At 53.0% G+C, this 15,083-nt stretch overlaps 1 protein-coding gene across 2 annotated transcripts in view; it reads right to left on the bottom strand.

Annotated features, from left to right (window-relative positions):
• The window catches only part of MARK4 (microtubule affinity regulating kinase 4), a 30,212-nt gene that overhangs the window by 2,063 nt on the left and 13,066 nt on the right, over positions 1–15,083 (bottom strand). Inside the window, exons 9-17 of one of the 2 annotated variants that reach the window (XM_053915302.1) lie at positions 13,304–13,423; positions 12,788–12,887; positions 11,461–11,570; positions 11,196–11,355; positions 8,030–8,247; positions 3,871–3,974; positions 1,786–2,073; positions 1,547–1,626; positions 546–590 (exon numbers count right to left, since the gene is read on the bottom strand). In XM_053915302.1, the coding sequence (XP_053771277.1) occupies positions 546–590; positions 1,547–1,626; positions 1,786–2,073; positions 3,871–3,974; positions 8,030–8,247; positions 11,196–11,355; positions 11,461–11,570; positions 12,788–12,887; positions 13,304–13,423 (1,225 nt within the window). The remainder of the gene's footprint in view (positions 1–545; positions 591–1,546; positions 1,627–1,785; positions 2,074–3,870; positions 3,975–8,029; positions 8,248–11,195; positions 11,356–11,460; positions 11,571–12,787; positions 12,888–13,303; positions 13,424–15,083) is intronic. The other variant, XM_045202917.2, reaches the window with a different exon arrangement.

The following is a 15,083-nucleotide window of genomic DNA, read 5'->3' as shown; positions in this document are numbered from 1 at the left end:
TCTTTATTTCCACCAGGAGTCTCTACACTGGTATTGTGCCAAACTAAAGCAGGGCTTGGCAAAGTACGGCACTGCCTGCTTCTGTTAACAAAGTTTTATCGGAACATAACCACCCCCATTTGTGTTCACATTGAATATAACTGCTTTTGCCCTACAACAGCAGAGCCGAATAAGCGTGACAGAGACCGGCCCTCCAAGGCTAAACTCTGCTCAGCTGGGGCTACACGGACAGTGCTTGCCACCGGCTGGCCCACAGCTGCCCACCACCATTCTGCCTCATTGGATGAGAGGGGAAAGGAGGGGTGGTGTCAACGGGGTGGGGGGCGGGGTGTGGAGAAAGGAGCTGGTTATAGATGGAGGAGCCTGGAGTTAAAGAATGTCAAGAGAAGGTGCTCAGGGCTGGGGTGGAAATGGAAATGGGGGCACTCGGAGGAGGGAGAGGACCAGGCGTGGGGGGTGGGGGGGCAGTGCTGAGACAAGTGGGGTCTGAGGCAGGCGTAGGGGGAGGGCCAGGGTGGCAGTCAGGGGCAGGTCCACACACTCACCTTGTGACCTCAGGTCCCCCGATTCTCTCAGGTTCGTCTGAGACCCTAGGGGAGAGGAGGGGGCAGAGTGTTTAATCTGGACCTAGGGAGCCCCCTCCCCCCACCCACTGTCTCCAAGACTCTGGGTGGCCCCCGCCTTGGCCTCAGCTCCTAGTGCTGGCTGCGGCGGGGCAGGGAAGGGCCTACAGCCCAGAACTGAGCTCCCTTTCCCCGCCCAGAACGGGAGCCCATGGTTAGTGCAAGTCGTAGGAAAGGTACTGAAGAGTTCGGAAGACAAAAGAAAGAGAGGAGTAGGCAGACACACACCCACGTCGAGAAGGGGTGACACGCAAACGGGTCCCCCCCCCCCCCCCCCGGCTCTGGGCCAATGACACGCCCTTGGTGAGGCCTGCCCGTTGAAAGCGGCACCCTCCCTTCCCCACACCCGGCCCGCCTTCCCTGCCCTAGTTCTCTCCTTAGTACTTGTCTCTACCCGACAGGCTGCACACTTGACTTATTTACTGTTGACTGTCCGGCTTCCTGCTACAGCGTGGGCTCTGCCTGGGCAGGGCTGGGCAGAGTAGTTTGTTCTCTTTCCTCCAGGGCCCAGGATGGTGCCAGGCACACAGTAGGTGCTCAGTGAATAAAATGGCAAACATTTACAGAGCAGTTTCCAAGGCAACGTGCTAAGCTCAGCCCATGTATCACCTCATTTGGCCCACACGGCAGCCCTATGAGGGAGCTACTGTTATTAACATCTGCACAGAAGAGCGAGGCCCAGAGAGGCTGAGTGACTTGCTCAAGGTCACTCAGCAGAGCTGGGGTCTAAACCTCAGGAGTCTGGCTCCAGAGGCCAGAGTATTGTTTATTAAATGAGTAAATGATACCCGCCCCCCCCCCCCCCCCCCCGTACAGACCCTCATCCCCACTCACAGAGCCCCCACCCCCCATGGCTGCACACACCGCTCAGACATGCAGACAGGGAGGCAGAGCGGGGAGAGCTGAGGGTAGACAGGACTTACTGATCTTGGATCCCTGGGGCAAAGAGGCGCCCGAAACGCAGCGGTTAGAGTTCTGCCGTTTAGAGGGATCGAGGGTAACCCTGTAGTGCGAGGAGGGAGTGAAGGGTGACGGAGAAGGAGGAGGAGGAGGAGGAGGAGGAGATGATGTCGAGGTAAAGGAGGCAGAGTTGAGTAGAAGACAGGTTAGGCCCCACCGGCCCCCCACACTGACCCTGTCCCCCATGTCCAGTGGGACTCACCTTCGGGTCAGTTTGGAGGTCAGCTTGGTGAAGAGGTTGGTGGTGGGGCGTGGCCGCCCAGTGGGCAGGGGTGTGGCCTCGTGGGCCAGTGTGGGAGAGGCAGGGGGCCCATTCTGCACGCCCCCGCCGCCCCCGCCTCCCCCGCCCCCTGTGCGCCGGTCCCGGACCTGGCCACCGTGGAAGGTGCTACGGATGGTGGAACCCCGTGCCAGGCGGCTCCGCTCCCCTGATGGGGGAGCCAGGCTGTGGCTGGAGGGGGAGGCAGGGGGCACCCGTGGGGTACCCGAGCTGTGGGCGGAGAGGAACAAGTCAGGGCAGGACCCCAAGGCCGGCCAAGTTTGATTCTTCACTGTCTTGTCCTGAGGCCAGGAACTTCCCCCAGCCTAGAGCTCAGAGACAGGGCAGGCTGTGCAAGCTGTGGACTGAACAGCCCCTCCAAAGCCTTCCCTCTGCCACACTGCCCCTTCTTCAAACTCTGCCCCTCCAAACTGCCCCCCACCCAACTCTCCTTCTCCAAATTCAGCTATTGCATAGATTCGGATACATCTTTGGACGAGTCCTTTGCTATTCACCATACAAACCTCCGGGACCAAATCAGCTTTGTGAATACACTGCTATCTCAGCTTTCACCATCCAAACTTGGGAAGGGAGTAGCTACGTATGTCAGGGTGACATATTCATTATGGCAATTTTTCAACAGGTGAAAATAAAGAGGAAGGAACCCTCTTCCTAACTCTCTCAAGATGCTGTGGGGGCAGTGGTGGCCCAACTGTCCCAGGACGCTTCTCCAGCCCCATCACCCTCCCGGTCCTGACAGCAGGGGCCAGACCTCCAATCTCGATCCTTCTAGAGACCCCCGCACCAGCCTGGATCTCAAAGAGGGAACCCTGACTGTGGCAGATGCCACTCCCTCTCCCCTAGAATCCATCCTTCTTCTTTTCCTATAGTAACCAAATGTCTAAGAGTATGAGCACTGGACACAGGCCACACAGCCAGAGACTACATTTCCCAGCCTCCCTTGCAGCTAGGAGTGGTCATATGACTGCAGTTGGGCCAATGGCATATAAGCAAAAGTGCCTGGTTCTATTTCTGGGTCTAAAAAGAATGCTGCTTGCCCTCTACTTTCTTTCTGCCCTTCTGGCTGGTTAGGAAATGCTGCCAACTGCTGTAGCAGCCTGAGGTCTAGAGCTGGAGCCTCACGCTGAAAATGGCAGAAACAGTCTGGGTCCTTGGAGGACCCTGCCTACCTGCCCCTGGATGGTTACGCCACAGAGGAGTAAACCTCCCTCTCATTTAAGCCACAATACCCTGGGGTCTCTTCACTTCAGCAGCTGAGTCTGTAATCTGACTGCCCACGTCTCTTGACTAGAGCTGGAAGGCCGTGCATTATAATGGGTACAATACAGATTCTAGAGTCGGTCTAGAATCTGCTCTTGCCGTCACCAGCTGTGTGGCCCGGGACGGTTTACCGAACCTTCCTGTGTCTCATTTCCTCAGTTATAAAACAGAGACACCAGGCTCTCCCTCACAGAGTAGCGAGGGGCCTTCAACCAGCTGAGGTCCAGCGGCCTGGCACACGGTTACTGCTGCATGAATTATTATTTGTACACCCCTACAGTCCTGGCGGGGAGCAGTGTCAATGTCCCAAAGCCCCCCGCCCCTGACCTTGAACTCTGACAGGAACAACTTCATTCCCTTTTATGCTGCAGCCAGTCTGCACTGGTTTCCCTCACTTGCCAGCTGAAGGAGACTCAACAGACTGGAGCAAATAAGTTTGAAAACAAGCCAACCAGGGATGTGGAAGCTGTGCCATTCTGGGGCTTCTAAGTTCTAAAAATGGATCATTCAAGAAAAAGAAAAAATCAACTCCGATTTCTAAGGCTTGTAGGCAGAGAACAGGGCAGGCAGCTTCCCTGTCCTGACGACTGATTAATTCATGGGGGGGAGGGGAGGACTGTGGGGGGGTCTGGGAGGACGACATGGGGAGATTCTGCCAGGGGAAGGGCAGATAGACACATTCCCCAGTCCCCCTGGTCCCCTCTCCCCACGCCCCACACTCCCTTCCCCATTGCCGCCCCTCTGTACCTGTTTTCTTTGCCATTCGGCAGCAGGGACGGGCGCTCAGCCCCCGGGCGCTCCGTGCACACATAGGTGTTTCTGCGGGCCATCATGCTGGGGGGGAGACTGCTCTGTGGGAGACGAGGCCGCGAGGGGAGTGAGGGGGTGCAGGGGCACCCCCACCTCCTCGCTTTTACTCCCTCTGGCCTCCCTCACTCTGAGAAAGGCAGAGGTCTGTGTGTAAACTGGCGGGTTACTTTGGGCTGAAGGACCCAAAGACACGAGGTTTACAGGGCATCCCGGCAATCCAGGCTGAGTCCGGGGGGGGGGGGGGGGGGCCGGCTGCGCTGAGAGGAGGAAGGGGCAGGGAAGGGTCTAGGGGACAGCCTTGTCCACCCTTCTCCCCACTCCGCCACCCCTTGGGACAGTCCCTCAAACTCTGTAAAACACAGTCCTGCCACACTGTGTCTTCTCTTCGCCTTTGCACAGACTGTCTCATCTGCTTGGATATTCCTCCTACCTTCCCCCTGACTCACTCCATGCACATCTGAGGTGTCACTTCTGATCTACCCCACCCCCGCCACAGGCTGAGTCAGGTGCCTCCCTGTGCAGCCCGGCTCAGTCTGCATTGTCAACATCTGTTCGCTGGCACGAACTTATCTTGCACAGAACTTCAAGCTCCCCGAGAACAGGAAATAGCCTATTGGGAGGATGTCGCCTCTTCAGCCGTACTGGGAAGTGATCCCTCTGTTTCTAACCTCAGGTAGTTTGTCTAAGATTGGTATTTTTTTAATTTCATCGTTTGGAAGAATTCCACCAGTTTAGAGCCATCTGGGTCTGGAAATTTTTTTTATGGGAAAGTCTTATGTAAAAACATAGTTCTCTTTTGCATTCTGATATCGATAATTCGTTTTTGCTATCTTTTTTTTTCTTAGTCTTATGAGGGGGTCCACGGCTTTTATTCATCTTTTTCTTCTTTTTAAAAGATGTTTATTGGTTTTAGGAAGGGAGAAAGAGGGAGAGAAACATGGGTTGATTGCTTCCCGTATGCTCCCAACCTTGGATCAAACTTGCAGTCTAGGTATGTGCCCTGACTGGGAATCGAACCCACAACCTTACAGTGCACAGGACAACACTGCAACCAACTGAGCCACGCTGGGCAGGGTTATTAATCTCTTCAAGAGCCAGCTTTTGGCTCTGTTGATTTTCTCTAGTGTACTTCTGTCTTCCCCTTACGGGCTTCTCTTTATTATTTCGTTCCTTCTACTTTTTTGGGTGCTCATCTGCTGTTCCTTTTCTAGCGTCTTAAGGAGGAGGTTTACTTGAACAGTAACAGTAGTCCCCGTGGGTGCCTTCCGAGACAGACACTGGGTGAGGTACATGACGTACAGGCTCTCACCTCGCAGCAGCCCAAGTTTCTTTCCTTTTTTCATGTCAAGTGTTCTTTTTCAAGTCTATTTCATTATGTTATTACAGTTATCCCAATTTTTCTCCCTCTGCCCCCTTCTGCCCAGTACCCCCATTCCTTGCAGCACTCCCCCATCTTAGTTCAGGTACGTGGGCTGTGAATGTAAGTTCTGTGGCTTCTCCATTTCCTATATTGTTCTTAACCTCCCCTGTCTATTTTCTACCTACCATTTATGCCCCTTATTCCCTGTACCTTTTCTCCCATTCTTCCCCTTCCCAGCTGGTAACCCTCCATGTGATCTCCATTTCCATGACTCTGTTCCTGTTCCGGTTGTTTGCTTAGTTTGCCTTTTTTTTTAGATTCAGTTGTTGGTAGTTGTGAATTTATTGCCCTTTTAATGTTCAGAGTTTTGATCTTCTTTTTCTTAAATAAGTCTCTTTAACATTTCATGTAATAATGGCTTGATGATGAATTTCTTTAGCTTGACCTTGTCTGGGAAGCACGTTACCTGCCCTCCCATTCTAAATGAGAGCTTTGCGGGACAGAGTCATCTAGACTGTAGGTCCTTGCTTTCCTTCTCTTTGAATACTTCTCACCAGTCCTTTCTTGTCTGCAAAGTTTCTTTTGAGAAATCAGCTGATAGTCTTACGGGAACTCCTTTGTAGGTAACTGTCTCCTTTCCTCTTTCTGCTTTTAAGATTCTCTCTTTATCTTTAACCTTTGGCCTTTTAATTATGATGTAGCACATTAGGAAATGTCCTGGATTCTTCTTATACTATCCCGTTTATTTATTTATATTTTATTCTTGTTTTTTCTTTCTGTTCTAGTTGATTATTTCCTCCTTATGTTCCAAATTGTTGAGTTGAATCCCAGCTTCCCTTCACTGCTGGTTCCCTGTGGATTTTTCTTTATTTCACTTAGTGTAGCCTTCATTTCTTCCTTTATACTGTGGCTGGATGCAATTTCTGTGAGCATCCTGGTCACCAGGTCACCAGTGTTTTGAACTCTGCATCGGGTAGGTGGATTATCTGAGTTTCGTTTAGTTCTTTTTATGGGGTTTTGTTCTGTTCTTTCATTTGGGGCCATATTTCTTTATCTCCTCAATTTGGCAGTCTCCCTGTGCTTGTTTTTATGCATTAGGTAAAGCTGCTTTGATTCCCTCTAAAAGGCAACTGTAAATTGCGTGGGGCGGAGCCTTAGGTAATCTCCAGGAATAGGCAACCTGCTTCACCATTTTGTGGCTCTGTGTTGGGGAGAAGGCTTGGGGAGGGGGCTGTGCCGCTGCCTGGCTTCTGGAGGTTTGCCCGGCACTCACCCCATTTCCAGTCACTTCATCTACTTCCCATATGCAACTGGTACCCTTCCAGCTCTTGCCCTGGTGGTGAATCCCAGAGCGGGCAGGTTTGTGTACGTTTTAAGACTGAGCGGGCCCTTTAAGCGGAGGTTCCTGAAAATCTGGCAGTTTCTTCCACTGCCCCAACCCCCACTGGTTTTTACAGCCAGAAGTCACAGAGATTTATCTTCCTGGTGCTGGAACCCTGGGCTGTGCAGTCTGGCCTGGGATCGCTGGCTTCCACGGTGTCCCTCCTGATTTTTATCCACCACGCGTGAATGTGGGACTGACCGTGCAGTTTCACCACCACTGCCTCTCGGCACCACACCATGTCACCTCCCCTCTCCGTGTCTCTGCGCCCCAGACCTGTCTGCATGAATGTGGCTTCTTTAAATCCTTGGTCTGACTTCCACAGTTTGACTTTCTGACAGTTCTGGGTACTATTTGTTTTGAGATCTAGTTGTAATTCCTTTTTGTGGTTGTGTGAGGAGGCAAAGCGTGTCTACCTACACTTCTACCTTGACCAGAACTCATCCTGTTTCTTAACACGCTCATTTCACAGGGTGGCGTTTTGAAGCTCAGAGACATAGTCATTCCTTTGCTCAAGGACACACAGTTGGTCAAACTTGGTCTATGTGGCTTCCTGACCACTGTCCTCTAACCCGCCTCCACCCTTGTCTCCCAATGTTTTGGTTCCCTTGGCTGGCACCATGCATCCTAGGAGCTGCATGCAGAAGCGGGAGAAGTCAGAGCCTACCCTCCTTAGACACATCTGCAGCGCGGGTTCTGACCAGGTATGGGTTCTGCCAACCTGCACTCACGAACATCTGGAAGGTGGAACCAGGGGGCAGCCACTGTCCTCCCCTCTTTGACTTCTGCTCACATGGGCCAGGTCACAAGGGTCTTTGCTTCAGCAGGGCCCCCCAGTGCTCAATCTCCAGACCTCTGGGGGTCAAGAAGCCCTCCTGGTCAAGGATGAAGTTTTTGGGTCTTGCACTACAGCCATAACCATGTGATTTGAATTCAACAGGGCGAGAGGTAGCCCCAGAGGCGGCAGCTCCCTTGGTGGGTCACGTCTACTGCGACAAGGCGTCATACCCAGAGGACTAGTCTTTTGCCTGCTCCTCTGGCCCTCCCTACAATTTTGTAAGGACCACACCTAATTCCCAGAATCAAATCCTTCCTGCCCAAAGCTGGTTGGGAGCTTCTTTCCGACACTGAATGGTGATTTACACACCGGCATCCAGCACAAGATGAGACCAAGAGAGAACGCTCAATAAACGTCTGGTGAATGAATGAACAGAGTTAACAAGGAGTCCCGTGTGGTGGTCTGGGGAAGGGGATGGGAAATGCGGGGGTCTGAAAAATTGTGAACCCAGCGGCATCTGCAGGCTGGGACTCAGGCGGTCAAAACCCCAACCCTGCCCCCGGCCCCAGCGACTCACGGGGGTGCTCGTGCTGTCCTTCCGCCGCTCAGGGATCTCTGCCTTGTTGGGGTTGTGGGCGCTGCTGACCATCGGGCTGGACGGGGGCAGCCCTCGGCTCCCGCTGCCCGCGGCACTGCAGCTCGCCTTCCGGCTCGGCAGGCGCTCCTCCTTCAGCTCCGCCTCCCCTGTGCTGGTTGGGCTGCGCTTGGGGTGCAGGGGTGCAGGGGATGGGCCGCCTGGTAGAAGGTGGGGACAGTTAGGGCGGGCGCCGTCTGGAAAAGCCAGAATCTACTCTGGGTGATCCTGGAAACCTCTGAATTCCTTGCGTTGGCCGCTTTGACACCTGCCAAAACGACACGTGAGCTATTTCTGCCCCAGAAGCTCCGTGTTAATGACACCATGCACAGAGGCGGGGGATGGACTGTATCGTTCTTTTCTTAAGGCCCAAAGATTGGGAACTACCTGAATGGCCCTTAACAGGGGAACAGCTAAATAAGTCAAGGTATGTCCACACGGTGGAATATTATGCAGCCATAAAGAATGAGAAAACTCGTGTAGCAATAGAGAGATCTTCAGGACACAATGTAAAGCAGGCCTACAGGGTGCCATCATTTATATAAGAAAGGAGGGCCCGGGCTGGTGTGGCTCAGTGGATTGAGCGCTGACCTGTGAACCAAAGGGTCGCGGATTCAATTCCCAGTCAGGGCACATGCCTGGGTTGTGGGCCGGGGTCCCCCGTATGGGGTGTGCAAGAGGCAGCCACACATTGATGTTTCTCTCCCTTTCTTTCTCCCTCCCTTCCCCTGTCTAAAAATAATTTTAAAAAAAATTTAATAAAAAGAAAGGAGGAAAGTACATATCTACACATATCTACTAACTCCTTGTTTATATATGAATATATCCGAAAGGCAATCATCTGTATCACAGGGGAGAATATTATCTTTATAGGAAATTAATATGTTAACCTAGTATTTATATCTTTTTCTTAATCCTCACTCAATGATTTATTTACTGGTTTTTAGAGAGGAAGGGAGACAGAGAAAGTGATGTGAGAAACACCCATTGGTTGCCTCCTGTACACGCCCCGACCAGAGATCGAATCCACAACCTGGTCAGTGTCCTGACCGGGGATCGAACCTGCAGCCATTTGGTGTACGGGATGATGCTCCAACCAACTGAGCCACTTGGCCAGGGCATGTTAACATCATATTTATATCTTTATATGTGTCTTTTCTTTCTCCTTCTTTTCATATCTACTTTTTTATATGTTTATAAATGAAATGTCTTCAAGAGAATTTGTATAAAACCAGTAACAGGGGCTGTTTCCAAGGAGAACAGGTTTGGAGGGCTTGGAGAAACGTGTTGAATGGAAACTTACTGTACTATCCAATTTTGAAGCATGTTGGCTGTTTTAATTTCAAAAACAGAACAAAAAAGGACTCGTGGACAAGAACAACAGTGTGGTGATTGCTGGCGGGAGGGAGGTATAAGGGGACTAAATGGTAATGGGAAGAAAAAATACAGTAAAGATTAAAACAAAACAAAACAAATCTGGTCCTTTAGAACGTCTTAGGAATTTACGGTTTTCGAACCAGGGGGTTAAACATGTTCTAGAACTGCAGATAGTCAGACCTTCCGTTAAATCCTCAGGAACCTTAACGGTCCAAAGCCCAGAACCACAGTGAGCTCTACAATGACAGACGCGGGCACCAGCCACGACCCTTGGCCCCGAACGCCCTCGCAACTCAGGTCTCCACGTCGGGTTTTACAGGGTTCCGTGTTCTAACCACAGGATGTTGGAGTTACGAGTTTCTCAGGGACTTTCTGGGCCAATCTTGCTATTCTACGGGGTGGGGAGACCCCAGGGGCGAGAAGAATGGCTTGACCTCCCAGGACCGTGCCCTTCCCGTTCAGGCTGGGCTGAGCTTCCTGACACTCCTCGCCTGCGCTAACGCCCGTCCCAGAGCTTCACCCCTGGCGAGGGGCAGGGCGGTTCCTCCAGCTGTCAAACACAAGGTCAGCAGCATATTACCCAGCAATTCCATTCCCGGGTACATGCCCAAGAGAAATGAAAACGTACGTCCACAAAATAATTACACACATTCACAGCAGTCTTATTCACAAGAGTCAAAAGGTGCAAACAGCCCAAAGGCCCATCAGCTGGTAAATGGATGAACAGCACGTGGTCTCTCCAGGCAATGGGATATCGGGCCCATAAAAGGAATGGAGTACAAATCCATGCTACAGCGCGGATGAACCCTGAAATGTAACTCTAAGTGAAAGGAGCCAGACGCAAAGGCCACACATTGTATAACTCCATTTATACAACATTTCCAAGAGCAGAGAACAGGTTCATTGTCAGGGGCTGGTGGGATAGTATGGCGTGGGGATCTGGGGGGCTAATGAAAATGTTCTAAGGTTGACTGGTGATGGATACACAACTGTGAATATACTAACACCACTGAATTGTGCACTTGGAATGGGTGAATTGTATGGTATGTGATTTATATCTTAATGAAGTTGTTAAAAAGTAGCAGAGAGGATTAACATTTGATGAGGGTGTAGATAAGAGACCTCTTGGAAGTTTCCATGCCAATCTGTGGTGGTGTCTATTCTCTGCAGGGGATGAGATCTCTTTCAGTTGCAGAATGTGGGTACAATGAGGTGTCTGTACAGTCCCTTTCCACTGGTAAGAAAGGGCCTCCCATCCTTTCTATGTGGAGGAGCCACCTGAGGGCAAGTGCTCAGCAGCCACTTTGTACACTGCGTTCTCCTGTTGCCTCAGTCACAGTGGATGAATCCCAACGGGACCCCAATATTAGAGCTCTATCCCTGACAACTGAACTAATGAGATTTCCAGGTGCAACTTGAGCTGATTTCTTCTAAAACTGAGATATAAGGAACTGAGAGAAAGGAAAAACCAAATGAGCAGAGAAGAAGCAAGACACAGTGTCTGCTCTGAATCTGCCTGTTTTTTCCAGTTTCTGAAACTTCCCTGAGCCTGGCTGCGAATTCCTGCCTCCAAGTTCCATGCAATGTTCCTTCATCTTTATGAGAAAGCCCTCTCTTCGATGCAACTGGCTGGAGCAGATTTCTGTTGCTTGCCAGCCCGAGAACCCTGAAGTCCCACAGGACTGAGGCCTCGGGGTTGGGGCGGCATGTGCAGGCATGGGGTAACACTCACAGAAGTCGCTATGCCTGCGCTGGCGGTGGTAGGTGGAGGAGGAACTCCGCTGCCCTTTGCTGTGGCTGGTGCCTTTGCTGGAGCTGGTTCCGTTGGTGGTGTCGCTTGGCACCCGCACCCTTGCCAGGGCCAGTGCTGGAGTGCCCCGGTCTCCACCCTCCTGCAGGAAGACGACAGACAAGGAGCCTCAGCCCCATGTTCCCTCTGCCCCAGAGTTCCCTCCACCCCAGACATCGCCCACCCCGAACACCCCGGCACCTCTGACCTCAGTCTTCCTGCCCAGCAGGAGGTAGGTGGCAGTCACTTCGTTGTACTTCTGGCTGGTCAAGGCCTCTTTGATTTCTTCCCGAGTGTAGCCCATACCCACCATCACCTCTGAGAGAGGGGTGGAGAGCAGGTTCAGTCTCCCCAGGCCCTTCCCTTCCACATTAGCAACTCCTGTTCTTCGACCTGCCCAGCACCCCACCCCATTCCCCCTTCTGCCAGGACTACCCTGACTTTCCTTGGCAGAGCATTCCTTTCCCACTCAGTCATGTGACCCAGGTCTGGCCAATCAGCGTGTTCCATACCCAAAGTCCCACTGATTGGTTCAGAGTGGGCATATGACCCAGTTTTGGACAATCAGAACATTCCATTCCTGGGCCAAACGGATTGGTCCAGGGGCAGCCAGTGGGCACCAGCCTAGTGCTTTTCCTGGCACATTAGGAAGTGGCTCTCTCCTGATGAGATGTCCAGGCCACTAGGATTTGCTGTTGCCAGCGTGCTCCTCCGGGGGAGGGCTGCCTGGGAGAAAGCCGCCACTTAGGAGAGTCCCAACCACTGTCTCTGAGCACCTGGATCCAGCCGTGTCTGAGGGCCCTTTCCGTTATGTGAATAACTTACCACTGTCAGATTAAACCCTATGAAACCACTGGTACTGACAATTTGTAAGCTATGACAATGGCAATTTCATATGGTTCCACCTTTCATTCTCTGGCTTAAGCCGGAACGGTGTGGGTTTCCTGTTACTCGCAACCGTGAATGTCCTGATTACGGCGGCCCCCTCTGACAGGGGCCTCAGTTTCTTCAGCTGCAGAACGGGGGTCACTGGACAGTCCCTACAGGGCCAAGTGTTCGAAGGTTCTAGGCTGGAGGGACCGGGACCAAAAGAGTGGCAAGAGAGGCCCATGCCAAGGTGGGGGCTTCCCCAACATGCACATCACCAATGACTTGTCCCCAAACTCTCTGGAGGTGACGTGTGACATCTTTTTGTGTCTCCCTGGTCAAAGCTAGCACACGTCAGCACTTAGTACAAGGCTAATGGAAAGGGCTGTACGTAGATGAACTCACTTAATAGCCGTGACACTGTAAGGGCGGTTCCAGGAATATGCCGTCTTACAGACGAGGAGACAGACGCACGAGCAGGGAAGCCACTTGCCCAGGGTCACACAGCTAGAAAGCGGCAGCACAGGGCCTGGGGCCTAGACTTCCCTGCTCTCCCCAACTGCCCTGCAAACCCCTCTGATGCACTAACCGAAGGGGTGGGTGCTGGGGAGCTTCCCCCCGACCCTGACCTCTGAGAAGCAGGGCACCTGCGCCCCCAACCCCCTCACCGATTCGCTTGGTGTCCCCGAAGTCCTCCTCCGGCTCTGTGTATGGCTTCAACTCCTCGCCCTCATAGCCGATATTGATCCATTTGTCTTTCATGATTTGCTGCAGGGACCGGAGCAGGACAGGGAAGGGGGAGACAGATGTCAGGAGTAACCAGGAAAAACACAGGTTCCCACCTCCAAGGTCTAACTCCCCAGAATGAGGGCTGCCAGAGAGCTAGCACCTCCTAGCCCCCCCACCCCCCACCCCCGCTGGACCCTCCTGATGCCACGCTCCAGCCCTGCCCCGCCCCCAGCATCATCTGGGTCCCTAGCACCCTGTAATTATCCTAGAAGCTCATTAGCTAATTACTGGCATGGTGGGGAGTGGGCGAGGCTGTTGGGTGGGGGATGGCATCAGGACGGGCCTGGGGCCTTTTCCTGGGCTGCCCGGCTCCCTCTTCACCTGCCAGCAGTGGATCTCACGCAGGAGGGCAGGGGAGAGGCTGCAGCAGGAGGGGCGTGGGGCCAGAGGCTTACCTCGAGAGTGCAGCGTTTAGCTGGATTCAGCACCAAAAATCTCCGCAGGATGCTCTCACAGTCTGTTGACATGTAGAAAGGGACCCGGTACTTCCCTCTGAGGACTCGCTCCCGCAGCTCCTGGGGGGACGGGGGTTACTGGGGGAGGGGTCCACCCCGCTTCCCCACCCATCACACACACACATTCATCTTTGTCCCAATCCCCGGACAGAAGGGACAGGAGCCCTGAGTCCCAGCCCTGCACGCAGTGGGCGAAACCCCACCACCCTACCGACCTCAGCTCCCCCCACTTATAAAATGGGAGCACAGTACCAAGTGCAGCAATTTTCAGAAATATAGACACCAGTTTAAAGCTACACAACTTTTCGATCAGAGGAAACCTTCCAGAGAAAGTGAATTGAAGAAGCCAGGTAAGAGGAAAGAAAGTGAACTGTAACAGCCTCTGGGCCTCAGTCTCCTTATCTGTAAACACCCACTTCCGGGGCCACAGTGTGAGTGGGTTTAAAGAAATAAGTCCTAGCGCATGCCAGGCCCAGAACAAAAGCTATTTAAATATGAGATTTACAAAAGGGGAGGCGGGAGGGGGCTCCTGCCCACACCCTTCCATCCCTCACACCTCCACCAAGGTGTGCCTGCCTTTCTGAAAAGGTACAAGGCCCTGGCAGTCTCAAAGGATGAGCTCGCCTTTATATGCTGACATTGCAAGACAAAATAGCCCTGGATGGTGTAGCTCAATGGACTGAGTGCCTGCCTGTGAACCAAAGGGTTGCTGGTTCGATTCCCATTCAGGGCACATGCCTAGGTTGCGGGCCAGGTCCCCAGTAGGGGGTGCAAGAGAGGCAGCCACACATTGATGTTTCTCTCCCTCCCTTCTTTCTAAAAATAAATTTTAAAATCTTGAAAAGAAAAAGAGAAAGTAAAGTCCATGCTCCATGGCATGGTGGACCAGGGAGAGCCCCTTCCATCCTGAATAAGGAACGGAGGGGGAGAGAAAATGGAGGGGAGGGGGGGAGAGGGGAGGGGACAGGGAGGGGAGGGGCCTGGCGCTGGAAGAGGCCTGTGCCTGGGCAGCCTCCTGGGTCCGCAGATACTGGCAGCCCGAAGGGTGGTAAATATTTCATACTGACAAGTGTCGCTTTCAGAAAAGCGCTCTCGCAGAGGCAGCAGGCCTCTGAGTGCTTTGCGCACGTCAAGTGTGTTCATGACAGCCTTGTGAAGGAGGGCTACGATGCCCATTTTCCAGACAAGAAAACGGGCCGAGAGAAGCTAAGTCACTTGCCCTGGGGTCGCACAGTCAGGAAGTGGCAGCTCCGGAAAGGTCACGTAACCGCTGCACCACACCACCTGTCACAGCCCGGCGAGCAGCAGCCACAGGGCCACGGCCACTCCCACCAGAGCTGCCCCCGAGTGTGACACGCTAGCCAGATGCCAGATCCTAGGGAAGGGCTTGGTACACCCACTGTGGCTGCAGGTGGAGTCTCTTTATGCCCCCACCTGTACGTGGGGGACCTGAGGTCCAGAAAGAGACGTGTCCAAGGTCATTCAGCAAGGAAATGACAAGGCCGGGACTTGTCCCCAGCTGTGTGTCTCCTTTGCCCAGCAAGGTGACAAGAGCCTGGAGCCAGTCAGGTAACAACAGCCTGGGGGCGGCTGAGCCGCTGGCCTGGTCCTTTGCAAAGGTCTCTGGGCTTCATGCTTGGGGCTCAGCAGATTATTCTGTGAAAGTGAGCCCTTTCCTGCCTCGTCTCGGCAAGTCCGAGCATTGCTGCTACCAGGGTGG

The sequence above is a fragment of the Desmodus rotundus genome, chromosome 12, assembly GCF_022682495.2.
Source record: "Desmodus rotundus isolate HL8 chromosome 12, HLdesRot8A.1, whole genome shotgun sequence".
Classification (NCBI taxonomy): domain Eukaryota; kingdom Metazoa; phylum Chordata; class Mammalia; order Chiroptera; family Phyllostomidae; genus Desmodus; species Desmodus rotundus.
The sequence above is the reverse complement of the archived record's forward strand: the minus strand, read 5'-3'. Positions and strand labels throughout refer to the sequence as shown.